The 14,584-nt window shown below is 49.6% G+C and overlaps 1 protein-coding gene across 3 annotated transcripts in view; it reads right to left on the reverse strand.

Moving 5' to 3' along the window:
* Positions 1-513: 513 nt before the first annotated feature.
* Positions 514-14,584, reverse strand: part of map1sa (microtubule-associated protein 1Sa) — a 43,235-nt gene continuing 29,164 nt past the window's right edge. The window contains exons 4-8 of one of the 3 annotated variants that reach the window (XM_086004358.1): positions 13,818-13,958; positions 9,056-11,123; positions 7,340-7,537; positions 5,857-6,065; positions 514-4,153 (exon numbers count right to left, since the gene is read on the reverse strand). In XM_086004358.1, the coding sequence (XP_085860484.1) occupies positions 3,998-4,153; positions 5,857-6,065; positions 7,340-7,537; positions 9,056-11,123; positions 13,818-13,958 (2,772 nt within the window). In that variant the 3' untranslated portion in view covers positions 514-3,997. Of the gene's footprint in view, positions 4,154-5,856; positions 6,066-7,339; positions 11,124-13,736; positions 13,959-14,584 lie in introns of those variants that run through there. The other 2 variants (XM_086004356.1, XM_086004357.1) reach the window with 2 other exon arrangements.

Genomic DNA, 14,584 nt, shown 5'->3' on the forward strand with positions numbered 1-14,584 from the left:
ACAAATCAAAATAATTCATTCCAGATAAAGGACGGAGGGACAGAGATGGGCAACAGTGGTTCGGGTAAAGTGTGTCTAGGAAGAAAATGTGCAAGAAAAACAATGAAAATCAGTCCCTTTATTGAAATATTTTATTGTTCATCTCCATCTTAAAGCCAGAAATTGTAACGTAACAGTAGTGCCAACAGATATATCAGTCAGTGTATGTACACAGAACAATCTTTAAAAGCAAGTGAGAATAACTAGCAGCCTGGATTTCTGCACAGTAACAGGAAGTGACTTGAGCAAGTCCGTGCAGACATCTCCCCTATTAAAGTGAAATGTGGAATTGAGAGAACTCTTCCCCCCCCCCCCCCACGCACTCTAGCCCCTACCCATGAACCAAGATTAACAAACAGAGCGTAAACATGGGCGCTTACTAACCTTCAATGTAATGGGGTCAAAGAGACATTAAATTACATGGGCAATGGAGGATTGAGTAGATCAATAACCCCCTGCTTTTTTTTTGGGGGGGGGGGGGGGGGGCTCTGCACATTCCATCATCAAATCTTTGCCTAAATACAACCAGTTGTTCAATCAAACCCACAGATGGTTGTTAACCAAGTTGAATTGGCCAGCTTGGTTTGGCTGCCCCACCTACCGACTCTTTGAACTGGGCACAGTCTCCACTTACTGATGTGTAAACACACATCCACCCTTCAAATATAAATATCCTGTCAATGTATGGCACAGTCAGTCAGCAGTTAGTTGAAGGTTTCACATACATGTTCAGGAATACAGTACAGTTCCCAATGAAATGCATAAATCAGGACAAACAGTTTGCAAATCCATTTAATTAACCTTAAAAAAACCAATTAGTGTTTAATACTGATTTAACCGCACATTAAAAATACATTAAAAAAATGAATGGTTCGACACAAGATCAACATGAACAGTCCTGCTCTCCGACATGAAGCAGCGATTACAAAATAGTGTAAAAACATAAACCATTAACAAAAGCTTATTATATATTAATTTTGAGAATAAATAACTGGATTGAAATCGCGGCGTTTTCAGTTACGTGCCTGTGTGTCACAAGCTTTCGGTACTGCGACTCCAGGGAGTGTATTTGGATTGAATGAGCTGGTGCCAGGGCACGGCACACGATAGTCAAAGCTCGAGCCCGGTTCTTGAGCTTTCACAGTGTAAACAATCAGCGCGAGAGAGCCCCAGGTTACCCCACACGCCCCGGGTGAAGGGCTTATAATGCGTTGAGGGACTCTCTGGGGAGGGGCTGGAACAGTGGCAAACAGTCCCAGAGTCGTCAGGGTTTTTTTTGGGGGGGGGGGGGGGGGGCGGCGGAGAATAATGCTCCCGACTTGTGGCAGAACCAGCGAAATCCTGAACCCCACGACGCAGACTTGGCAGGATTGAGTCCATCTTGCTTTGACCTCACTAGGCCCCATGGGCTAGAGACACTGCTATTTGTATTAAAACTTGCTTCCGAGGCCGAACAAAGTAAACCTGCAGCTGAGACAACCCAAGGGGCACTGAGCCACACCCCAGTCCAACCTTCCAAATAAGGTGACTGTGCACTCAGTATGATGCACGCCCCAGTCATTCTTCCCCTTCAACGCCCGCAGTCTAGCCTGGCCATTACCAATAGACTTAACCCATTTCAAAAATACATACATCTGATCCTTCAACTACTTTCCTAAACCATCATTCACTCAAATCACTAGAGGTCAAAGAATCACCCTTTGACCTCAAGCGTTGACTAGGTCAGTGCCTGGCTATATGGTGAAGTCACCGTTACCAGATTTGGGTTGATGGAGACTGGGGCTCAAGAGTATTGGGCAGTTCCACCAAATCTGGCAGCCCCATGATCAGGGCAATTAGATCACCACGTGTTAAGAAGCCAATGTGGAGACACCCCAGTTTTCAGGAACACGGCACGGCCTACTCTAGTTTTCAGACAAAGACCGGTGCAATCTCAGCACCAAGATCTCCTCACTGCGAGGCTGCACCAGCCAGCAACCTATGCGGTGCAATACTCCTTCCTACTCCAGTAACAGCTCAAGGGATAGAAAACCCTCATCAGTTAGCTGGAATGCTTCACAGACTCTCAAAGCACTTTCCTTTTGGCAGATAATTGAGTTAATGTCAACTGTCGTCATGGAGACATTTGCAACCCAGAACATCCCTGCGATATGGGGAAGGACCGCTCTGTTCGAGGGATAGAATGGAGATATAGGGTATTAAAAAAAAAAAAAAATCCACCAATAGATCACAGACTGCACTAGTTTTAATTCTCTCCTCCCTATCTTCCCCTTGCATTGGAGATGAAGGAGGTGGTTGGGAGGCATAAATGCACTTTTGTGAGTTTTAGTCAGGAGCTCCTCATCAATCCAAATCTAATTTATAGCCTGCAGCTCAAACTCAGAGCTGTAGCCCCACAATCACGGCTTGTAAAACCCCCATCATGTCCCTCTGCCGAGGGAAAATGGAATAAGTCATCCTTCTAACCGCCATCGCTTACCCTCACCTACAATATTTAACTTACTTAAGCTGATTAGCATGCAATATAGATATATATATTTTTTTTTTAATATCGAGAAGTAACCGAGCTCCTCTTGTTTATATGGTGGAACTTTCGCGAAGCAGTGTTTTAACATGTTAGTGATTTTTTTCCCCCGTTGTTCTCTCTCCACATCTAGAGGTGTAGTATTCAGGCACCTATAAAAATCCACTCAAAATCCGCCCGCGGTAACCGGCTGTGTTAATCATAGCTTCCCCCTTAGAGCTGGCCTTCAGGCAGTGACGCTCACTGTGAATTCTCCACAAGGAGAGACTCTGCTCCTTGGATGGCCCAGCGGTTGAATTGGTACTGGCTTCACAAAGTGTGTGTCTGTCTGAATTCACCCAGCTTTGGGCCAAGTCTGTTGCAGGACCCCAGTCAAAGAGCTCATTTGGCCACAGGGCTAGTCTGAAACAGATGCCTGGTGGAGCAGTGACAATCTAATCGCTGGCGCCGTTCATGGGGCCCAGTCCAGGAGATTATTCCTGGGCATAGATACAGGGTTCAGTCAAAACCCACTTAGCCCTACCCTACCCCCACTCCACCATGGCAAATTGGGTGCGGACACTCGCCAACTAGACTTGCATGAAGAATTGGTCACTTGGCTCAAGTACCAGAGGGCAGCCAGCACCCACAGAACCCGTACCCCAGCGAGTCGCAACTCCTGCAGGGGGTGGGGGGGGGGGGTGAAGACCAACTCCCAGGATACTAGAATGACCTGGGTACCTGGAGGTGGAGAGACTACTACTTTGTTGCAATTCTAAACTGCAACTGTGACTCGCCAAGAAAAATAAATGGAAACATAGTCTCTTGAACACTTTCTCCATCAGCGACTTCACTGGCCATAGACCGAGGACAATAGAGCCAACAGCATGGGCTGTAATTAAAGAGCTTGCAAGCCAAAATGTCAGCCCATCCAAGACAGTAGCAAAATCATCCCAGTTCCACTCACAGCAACCAATGATGGGTTAAATCCTTGGTCTCTCTTCTGGTGTCCAAATAATTTGCATACAGGACAACAAGACAAAAAAGAACTTGAAGTTTTAGAAAACAAACAATTGGCCACCATTCCAAAGGATTTGGGGGCCACCAGCACCGTTTTAAACCCATGGTCCCAATTGGCTCTTCGCCTCCTTGCCCGCCCATGGCCACAGTCTCAGCTTTCCACCCAGTTCACTGGCATTCCAGCAAATCCCAAGCCCGGGGCCTGGTACATTTGTGCAACTTAAAAAAAAGCATCACACAAACTGGAAAAACGTTTCTGGGGGTTCACGTGCATTACTTGACGCATCACTAGAAACACACTCCAGGAAAAAAGGGGCTACGTATTGCCTACGACAGACTGGGGATAAAAAAAAAACAAACACGGGTTAGAACTCCCTGCCCACAGCAAAAGCAGAGAGCGCTCGAAGGAGTTCCGTCCGTCGCACACGCTCTCGATCAGAATTCAACTTTGCACGCTGGGAAGGTCTCCTCTTGCATGACGACTGTGCTATTGCTCCCCAACACAGTGATGTTCAGAGACTGCTGCCTCTCGTGTGTCTCCTGGTACCATGTGTGCATGATCGGCGAGTCAAAGGTCGGGATTATGGTGACCTGCAAAGAAAAAAGGGACAGGGGTCACATATGACTTTAAAGACAGCCAATCTCCAGAACTTCAGAAAACCACATGGTGTGTTACTGGGGAAGGACATTGGATTGGACGTTACAAAGTGGGCTCAAGAGATGGGCAATAAATGCTGGCCTTGCCTGCAACACCCACATCCCAGGAAAGAATATTAAAAAAAAGACCATTAGATGCTGTCTGGAGAGAGACAGATTTGAGGGATATGGTGGGGCGGTGGCATTGAGGGATAAGAAAAAGACTTGCATTTCTACAGATTCCTTCATGACCTCTTTACAGCCAATTAAATATTTATGAAGTGGAGTCACTGTTGTAATGTAGGAAATGCAGCAGCCAATTTGCACACAGCAAGATCCCACAAACAGCAATGTGATAATGACCAGATAATTTTTTTGTGATGTTGATTGAGGGATAAATATTGGCCAGGACACCGGGGAGAACTTCCCGTGCTCTTCTTCAAATAGTGCCGTGGGATCTTTTACGTCCACCTGAGAGAGCAGACGGGGCCTCGGTTTAACGTCTCATCCGAAAGACGGCACCTCCGACAGTGCGGCGCTCCCTCAGCACTGCCCCTCCGACAGTGCGGCGCTCCCTCAGCACTGCCCCTCCGACAGTGCGGCGCTCCCTCAGCACTGCCCCTCCGACAGTGCGGCGCTCCCTCAGCACTGCCCCTCTGACAGTGCGGCGCTCAGTACTACAGTGGGAGTGTCAGCCTGAATTTTTGTGCTCAAGTCTCTGGAGAGCTGGTTCTATGAAAAGGGAACAGGTTTGTTGGGCCTAGTGGCCACTTCTGGTTGCTAATAAAAATAATCTTACCGTTACTTAACCTCAAACCGTGTGGAAAAAGCAGAACAAGCTTACAGTAAGTGCCAAAGGTGAGAGGTTAGTAAGCTTTAGTGCAACTCCCCTAAGCACCTCGAGTAAAGAACGACTTGCCTTTCTCCAGCACCTTTCACAATCTCAGGACATCCCAAAGCACTTTACAGCCAATGAAGTACTTTTGAAGTGGAGTCACTGTTGTAATGTAGGAAACGCTGCAGCCAATTTGCACACAACAAGCTCCCACAAACAGCAATACGATAATGACCAGATAATCTGTTTTAGTGATGTTGGTTGAGGGATAAATATTGGCCCCAGGACACCGGGGAGAACTCCCCCGCTCTTCTTCGAAATAGTGGGCATGGGATCTTTCACATCCACCTTAGAGCAAACAGGGGCTCGGTTTAATGTCTCATCTGAAAGACGGCTCCTCCGATAATTTGGCACTCAGTACTGCACTTGTATTTATACAACACCTTTAATGCAGTAAAACGTCACAAGATGCTTTAGAGGAGCGATTATCGGACACAATTTGACACCGAGCCACATAAGGATATAGGAGTGTCCTTAAAGAGGAGAGGCGGAGAGGTTTAGGGAGGGAATTCCAGAGCTTGGGGCCCAGGCAGCTGAAGGCACGGCCGCCAATGGTGGAGCGATTAAAATCAGGGATGTGCACAAGGTCATAATTGGAGGAGCGCAGAGATCTCGGGGGGGGGGGGGGTTTTAGGGCTGGAGGAGATTACAGAGATAGGGAAGGGCGAGGCAGTGGAGGGTTTTGGAAACAAGGATGTGAATTTTAAAATCGGAGGTGTTGGGGGACTGGTAGCCATTACCCAAATACTTGGAACCTCCTCACCTGGATATTATTCCCCCACACCGCTTTGCCTTCCAGGAGCGAGTCCAGGATGCCCCTCATTGCCCCTTCTTTCTGGGGGTCGTCCCCACTGATGACGTAGACCGAAGATCGCAGCCGTCTGAAGAAGTCTGCATTGATCGTCCTGGCACCGTAGCTGTTGGGGATGTAGGCAAGATCAACGTACACGGGGGGACACTTACTCACCGCACCTGCAACAGCAAAAACGCATTGAATGAGTAGAGTCTCTGGGTGCTGGAGGAGAGAGATGGAGTCAACAAGATCGCGTTATACATGTCGGAAGAACCGCGGCTAATAATTCTGACGTTGCAGGACAGAACGAAATTCATTGCCCTTCCCCCCATCCAATAGGCCGGCCGAGATTGGCTGTCTCCTATTTTGGGGAAATGGCTCTTCTCTTTTTTCCCCTCCCACCCCCAAAAAGGAGAACACCTGCCACCAAGGAGGTGCCCAGGTCTCAACCTCGGCCATCAGAGCAGTGGGGTGAGTGGGCTACCAACGGAGCCACAGCGGACACTTGGGTGAAGAGGCTAGAAGCCGTCATGCCCAAGACAGCCGACCAGCCCGTTGATGCTCACTGCCTAGTATGACTGGGTATGTGGAGCTCCAGCGCCAAACCATCACCTTCAGGAAAGGCAGGCATCAGTAACAGAAACAATACAGAGACTGCTCCGGTGCCCTATGGGAACAGGAGGCAGCCAGTCAGCCCCTCACACCTGTTCCACCACCCAATGAGATCATGGCTGATCTGTATCTCAACTCCAACCACCTGCCTTGGCTCCCTATCCTTTGTCTCGCAAAAATCTATCGCTCTCATAATTGAGCCCAGGCATCTATTGCTTTTTTGTGGGAAGAGTTCCACACTTCTACCACCCTTTGTGTGAAGACATGTTTAACTTCTCTCCTGAATGACCTGGCTCTGATTTTAAGGTTCTGTCCCCTTGTCCTCGACTCCCCCCACTAGTGGAAAAAGTTTCTCTATCTACCCTCTCAATTCCTTCAAAATCCTAAAAACCTCAATTAAATCACCCCTTAACCTTCTATATTCCAGGGAATTAAAGCCTAGTTTATGTGATCATCCTCCTAATCCAACCCTTTGAGCCCTGGTAACATTCTGGTGAATCTCTGCTGCGCTCCTTCCAAGGCCAATGTATCCTCTCCAAGGTGCGCTGCCCAGAACTGTACACAGTGCTCCAGGTGTGGTCCAACCAGGGCTTTGTATAGCTGTAGCAAAACTTCCTCCCCTTCATATTCTAGCCCTCGTGTTATAAAGACCAACATTCCATTAGTCTTTGAGATTATTTTTTTTGCACCAGACTACTACCTTTCAGTGATCTGTGTACACGGACCCCTCAATCTCTTTTGAAAGAGCTCTTTGAAGGACCCCCAAAGAGTTGACATAGGCACAATGGGCCGTATGGCCTCCCCCCTGTGCTGTAAGATTCTAGGATTGCACCGATCTCACCTGTGCTCTGCAACGGACCTGCGGCTGTGCTACGAGATGCGCTGTGAGACGGTCTGTAATTTGTGGATTGAGAATTCCTTCCTTTCTTGTCCTCTGAATTTATGGACTGGTTGGAATTCACCCTGAAAACCTTTCCAGGTTGGTCACTCTTGCCGGCTGCGGCCGATTTGTCCGCCTCTTTAGACATCGCTGGGGGACCTTTTGGTTTGGAGAGAGTCAGTTGTTTAGTGTTTTCACCTTTTCGTGCTGCGGAGCCCAAACTCGGCTTCGAACCCAACTTTTTGCCCTTCGTCCTCTCTGTAACGTCTTTGTTAGAGTTCTGGGTCAGAACCTCGGGGTCTACCATGCAGATGCCAGGCTGGGGTGGGGGTGGGTGAGGGTCTTTCATTGGGGCGGGCAGAGGGTCGGGTGGTCTGGACGACGCGGGAGGATGAGAAGCACCAGAAGCCGACCTGTCCGCGGGAAGGCTCTCCGAATCATCCTCGGAGTCGATGCCCCCGTCCGCAGTGATCGACGGGCAGTCCTCAGTCCCGGGCGGGACATCGGAACCAGAGCGGGTTGGGAGGGACTCGCTTGCGGAGGTCGGGGTAGTTTCGTCCAACGGTGCCTTTCTGTTGGAAGACGACTTGTGGCCTTTCCTTTGGGCGACTGGCTTGGCAAACTCCTGGGAAAGGTCACTGTCGTCAGACAGGTCCCGTGGGCTGGGATTGAAGGAGGGGGACAGTTCAGTCTTTGGGTGCTTAAATTCACAAGGCGACACAAGGCACAAGTCAACATCATGAGGGGATTCGGAGGGGAGCCCCACCACACGTGGCAAATGCCCGCCTACTTCATCACCCTGAGCGAATGTGCAATCACCATCCACCGAGGCGTGGATCAGCGGCACTTGCGGCGGCCGAAACGGATCTTGCAACGACTTTAAGGGCAGGCTCATGCCATGAGGGTCGCCTTTCCCGGAGAATGCTTCGTATTCAGGAGAAAGACCGTTGGGAGGTCCCCTCTGATTGTCCTCTCGCGGAGAGGACAGAGTTTCACTCAGAGGTGGCAGAACCTGTTCAAAAGAGACGGACAAAGACTCGTCAACTTCAGTGGAATGAGGAGAGCCAACTTCTGCAGGCAGAGAAGGGGTCGTCAGAGTTGGCGATACATCGGGGACAACTTCCTTGAATGGACTCAAGACCAGAAAGCCAGTATGTCTGTCCAGTGTCACATTGGTATTTTCAAATGGTGGTCGTGTGTTTGACTGGGGTCCTCCATCTAAAGGCTTATTAAAAGAATTGTTCAACTGGTTTTCCTCATTGAGAAGACTGGAAACTCTCTCAATTAAACCATCTTCACTTCTAGGAATGATCTCATCAATTGGTGATTGATGGAAAGGGGTGTGGCCAGCACTGGCAGGGCCAGATCCTGGAGGGGAGACCATCTCTAGGGTCTTCTCCTCAGAGCTCGCACAATGGTCCTCCAGATTCTCTTGGTTGTTGCCGGACATCTGCCCTTTAATTTCATCTGGTGGCCCGAGCTCAGTTGGTGTTAGGTCAAAATTAACACTACGATCACTCCTTGGGGTTTTTGCAAGAGGTGAGAGGGCTGCCATGTTCCTACTGGGGCTCAGATTTTCATCAAAATACCTGAACTTATCGGGACTTTCCATCTCAAAATCATCTTCATTTTCAGTACCACAGATCAGACCATTAATATGATTAATTCTAATCATACCTTGACCGCACTCAGCCTCGGCATCACCTCTGGCTTCCCGTTTCTCTCCCATGTCCTTGCCTCCCTCGCGCGACTCAGGCCACTCTTCCAAGAGTGCCGCGTCATCACCTTCTGTAGCGCCAGCGACTTGGCCGTGGTCTTGGGGAGAAGACTCGAGCTCACTTTCGTTCTCCATCGTGGTGAAACCCTCATCAGGCGATGACTCCTCCGGCACCACCGCCTTCCTCTCGGTCCTTTCCGACGCCATGCCACCTGCCCGTATCTCCTGTTCCGCTCGCTCGAGTTTTTCGAATTCCGCAGTCATGTCCTCTGGCGTGGACATCTTGGAAGCCCCCACTTCAACTCCCTTCTCAGCGAGAGACACACTGGCAGGAGCTTGCTTGCGCTCTGCGTTCTTCTTCTGAACCCCAGACTTAGCTTTGGCAGATCCTTTTGCGGAAGGAGCCCGATCCGGTTTGGCCTCTTTAGACCCAGGTGCCTCTTTGCTTGGCACATGGGCTCTCACTGAAGTCTTTCTGCTGTCAGCAGAAACTGTGGGCAATTTTTTAACAGGGGGTTTCGCTGCAGTCCTTTCATCCTTTTTAGGCTCCACCTTCTTAACTTGCTTCGCCAAATCTTTCCTCGCCAGCTTCTTTTCCTCAGCGTCTTTTCGTTCTTCCCTTTTAGAGACTTTCACATCCTTGTTCTCTTCCAGTTTAGTCGGTCTGACCTCTTTCTTCAGAGGTTTCTCCTTGGACAGTTTTGGCTTTGTGTCTGCTTTCGGTTTGTAGCCAACCTCCTCTCTCGCCTTGGCCTCCTTTGGCTCCGCCGACGTGTTCGAATGGGACTCTTTCGCTCCCTCGCTTGATGCTGCCGTGTCAACTTTCGTTTTCCCAGGCTTGTCCTTCCTCTCCGGCTTGTCCTTGGTGGAGCCCGGCCTCGCCCCGACCAGGCCAGACTCCAGATCGCGCCCCGCCTTACCGGACGACCCCTTGGTGAGGCTCTTGAGACTCTCCCGACTTTCTGCCCGTTTCGGCTTGGTGCTCTTGCCTTTCTGTAGAGCTTCCAGTTCACTCTGTGTAGCTGCGGGCTGCTTCAAGAAGTCCAGGTGCTTCAGCCTCTCCAGTCCCTCCAATATCTTGTTTTGAGGAGCGCAACCAGGAAACAGCACGCGGATTATCTTCTCCACCCTACTCGCTGGGTGCCAAACAACAAGAGCACAAATGGACACCAGGCACTGAATTGGAATATCTCCTCCTTTTGGCCAACCGTTGCCTGTCCACTGTTGCATCAAGAAGTCCAAGTCCTTACTGCCTTTACTTGGGTTAAGGACATACATCTCCAGGCGGCCAACACCCATTTTTTGAAAGAGAATTATCGGTTCTAAAGAGTTGCCCACATTTCTGTAGAGTGGCAGTGGGTTAATACCCAAATGATCCAGATATTGAAGCATCACACTAACCTCATCAATGCTTCGCCGGACGTTATTTCTCTCAATATGTTGGAGTCTTTCCGGTGCATTGAGAAACATGACCCCAATCTCAGGGGAAATTAGGTTCTTCATCCAGTCACCGTTCATTTCAGAGCCTTGCGATTGATCCTCGTCCAGCTCCGCCAGCTTTCTCTGCAACAAACTGTTGACCCCGGGCAAGTTGTCAGTCCCAATGTGAGTCAACAGGACGGAGTCAATCCTGTCCAAGTGGCGAACTAGCTTCCAGAACGAGGATTTCTGGTCCGACCCTCCGTCCACCAGAATATTGAAGCCATTGACAGCGAAGAATGCAGAGTCCCCCCGTCCTCCTGGGAAGATGTAGCAGCACGGTTTGGAGAGCTTCAGGAAGCCCACAGTAGCCGGGGGCTCCAGCAGGTCAAAGGGAGACGATGACTCCACGGATTCGGAGAGATACTCCAGGAACTCCTGCAGCCCCTCCATCTCTGGCAGCGTGACTGGAGGGTTCAGCTTTATCTCAATGAACTCCTGGAGGCTGTGCCTCTCCAAGCTCGATTTCTTCCACTCTCCCAGGTCAGGGCAGGCGAGGGTAAGGCTGGCCTTGTTGGCGGGAGGGGTGAAGCTCAACAGCTCTCCGATCTAAGAGGAAAGCAAATCGTTAACTCAGTAATTCACCATCCTACACATTTCTGTAAACCCAAGCTCGCCCAGAACTCTGCTACCCGTTTCCTAACTCACAGCAAGCCCCGTTCAACCCCGTGATCGCTGATCTACATTGGATCCCAGTCCAGCAATGCCCAAAATTTAAAAGTCATCCCTGGTGTTCAAATCCCTCCATGGTCTAGCCTCTCCTAATCTCTAACCTCCTCCAACCCTACGAGCTCTTTGCTCCTCAAATTCTGGCCTCTTGACCATCCCCGATTTCCATCGCTCCACCATTGGCGGCCGTGCTTTCAGCTGCCTCGGCCCGAAGCTCTGGAATTCCCTCCCTAAACCTCTCCACTTTAACTCTCTCTCTCAGAAACATAGAAGATAGGAGCAGGAGTCGGCCATTCGGCCCCTCGAGCCTGCTCCGCCATTCAATGAGATCATGGCTGATCATCCAAATTCAGTACCCTCCTTTAAGTCACTCCTTAAAACCTCCCTCTTTGACTAAGCTTTTGGTCACTTGTCCTAGTATCTCCTTATGTGGCTCGGTTAAATTTTGTTTGATAATCGTTAATGTGACGCGCCTCGGGACGTTCTACTACATTAAGGGCACTGCAGAGATACAAGTTGTTGTTGTTTTCCTCTTCCTTGAATCTCACTATGTTGAAATCTCGACCTATTGCCCCATCTCCAACTTGAACCCATTCTTCCCTAGGGCCTCAACACTGGGGAACTCAAGTTCCGCAGTCCTCCCTTCCCCCCCCACAACATACAGGTTTGACATCAGCTCATTGCTACTTGGGCACCACACTAAAAGGAAGGATGTCAAGACCTTGGAGAGGGTGCAGAGGAGATTTACTAGCATGGTTCCAGGGATGAGGGACTTCAGTGATGTGGAGAGACTGGAGGAGCTGGGGTTGTTCTCCTTAGAGCAGAGAAGGTTAAGGGGAGATTTAATAGAGGTGTTCAAAACCATGAAGGATTTTGATGGGAGTAAATAAGGAGAAACTGTTTCCAGTGGCAGGAGGGTCGGTAACCAGAGGACACAGATTGAAGGTAATTGGCAAAATAACCAGAGGGGAGATGAGGAGAATGTTTTTACGCAGCGAGTTGTTGTGATCTGGAATGCGCTGCCTGAAAGGGCGGTGGAAGCAGATTCAATAGTAACTTTCAAAAGGGAATTGGAGAAATACTTGAAGGGAAAAATTTGCAGGGCTCTGGGGAAAGAGCAGGGGGGAGTGGGACTAATTGGAGAGCTCTTTCAAAGAGCCGGCACAGGCACGATGGGCCGAATGGCCTCCTCCTGTGCTGTAACATTCTATGATTCTACTTCTCAATTTTCCCACCCCTTGGTTCTGCTCTCATTGGGTTAGGTGACGCTTTGTACCAAGGGAATTGGTCATTCATTTAGGTTCCTCATTTTAAAAACAATGTTCATCAGTCCGGTTAAACTTTAACACTGGCCCCTCTGGAGGAAGTATCCTCTGACTGTAATAAAAAAAAAAAAACAGCATCAACTATTTATTATAATTTCTGATCATGTCCAACAGCTGACATTAAAAAAATGTGGGATGTGGGCGTCGCTGGCAAGGCCAGCATTTATTGCCCATCCCTAGTTGCCCTCGAGAAGGTGGTGGTGAGCTGCCTTCTTGAACCGCTGCAGTCCGTGTGGTGAAGGTGCTCCCACAGTGCTGTCGAGGAGGAAGCAGTAGCAGGTTTGATACAAACTGGGTGTCTTGTTCAGCTACTTCAGAGGTCAGTTAAGAGTCAACCACGTTGGTGCAGGACTGGAGTCACCTATAGGCCCAGACCGGGTAAGGACGGCAGGTTTCCTTCCCGAAAGGACATTAGTGAACCAGTTGGGTTTTTAATGATAATCCAATAGCGTCATGGTCACTTTTACTAGAAGCGGTTCGTCAATGTTCCGCTATGAACTGCTATTGATTAAATATTTGCCCAACAAGACTTTACTTCTCAACTTCACTTGTAATCGCTGCACAAACATAACCAGTTAGTGCTTTGGTTTTATTCCTGGTTCAGCATTTCATTCCCTTGTGGCCAAAGTACCCATTCCATGTGTTGAGCTAGTTACAGAATGATGCCAAGGGCATTATTTTCCCTTGTGTGTGAATTTTGCGCTCACCAGGATGGTGGATGTCAGCACTGGGAAATGGCTTCCAGGGCAGGTACAGCATGGGTTAGATACAGAGTAAAGCTCCCTCTACACTGCCCCATCAAACACTCCCAGGGCAGGTACAGCACAGGTTAGATACAGAGTAAAGCTCCCTCTACACTGCCCCATCAAACACTCCCAGGGCAGGTACAGCACGGGGTAGATACAGAGTAAAGCTCTCTCTACACTGTCCCCATCAAACACTCCCAGGGCAGGTACAGCACGGGTTAGATACAGAGTAAAGCTCTCTCTACACTGTCCCATCAAACACTCCCAGGGCAGGTACAGCACGGGTTAGATACAGAGTAAAGCTCTCTCTACACTGTCCCATCAAACACTCCCAGGGCAGGTACAGCACGGGGTTAGACACAGAGTAAAGAGATTACAGTTGGAGGCACTGGTAGGCCAAGAGTTAAATGAACAAACTGCACTTCAATTTCTCGAGATCATTGAAAGAAGAGGCGGTGAAGCAAGAAACACGGTTAAAGAGATGGAGCATTGCTGGAGACAACCTCCTTGTCCGAGAAGATCTGGATGAAATCCTGGAGTGTGAAGGATCCTTTCTGCAAGAGTAGATCGCCCGATTCCTCCAGACACGGCCCGGCCAACACCAGCAACTTGTGTCGCGAGGCGGCGGATATCAGAGTCTGCACCTGGAACCAAACACAGAAATCAGCTGCATGTCCAGTTAAAAGGCAGCAAGGGCAATGAGTTACTGCAGCCCCCTGCTCCCAGCTGCAGCACTAGGCCTAGCTTAATGGACTGCTGGTGGGGCAACTTGGTGCCACCCAATCACAGTCGCCACCACAAGTGCCCCTTTAAGGGCACTCACTACCAAACAACTGGTCCAATTAAAGAAAGGACTTGCATTTATATAGCGCCTTTCACGACCTTTGGCTGTAAAGCTCTTTGGGACACCCCATCTGTTTTTGAAGGGTAGTCACTGCTGTAATGTAGGAAACGCAGCAGCCAGTTTGTGCAGAGCAAGATCCCATAAGCAGCACTGTGAAAATGACCAGATTATCTGTTGTGTGATGTTGGTTGAGGGATAAATACTGGCCCCAGGACACCGGGGAGAACTCCCCCTACTCTTCTTCGAAAAGTGCGTCCACGGGATCTTTTACATCCACCAGACAGGGCCTCGGTTTAACTTCGCATCCGAAAGACGGCATCTGACAGTACCGCCCCTCTGACAGTACCGCCCCTCTGACAGTGCGGCACTCCCTCAGTCCTGCCCCTCCGACAGTACGGGGCTCCCTCAGTACTGCGCTCCCTCAGT

The sequence above is a fragment of the Somniosus microcephalus genome, chromosome 13 (assembly GCF_052327205.1).
Source record: "Somniosus microcephalus isolate GS21.2 chromosome 13, FLI_Smic_1.0, whole genome shotgun sequence".
In the NCBI taxonomy this organism is placed as follows: Eukaryota; Metazoa; Chordata; class Chondrichthyes; order Squaliformes; family Somniosidae; genus Somniosus; species Somniosus microcephalus.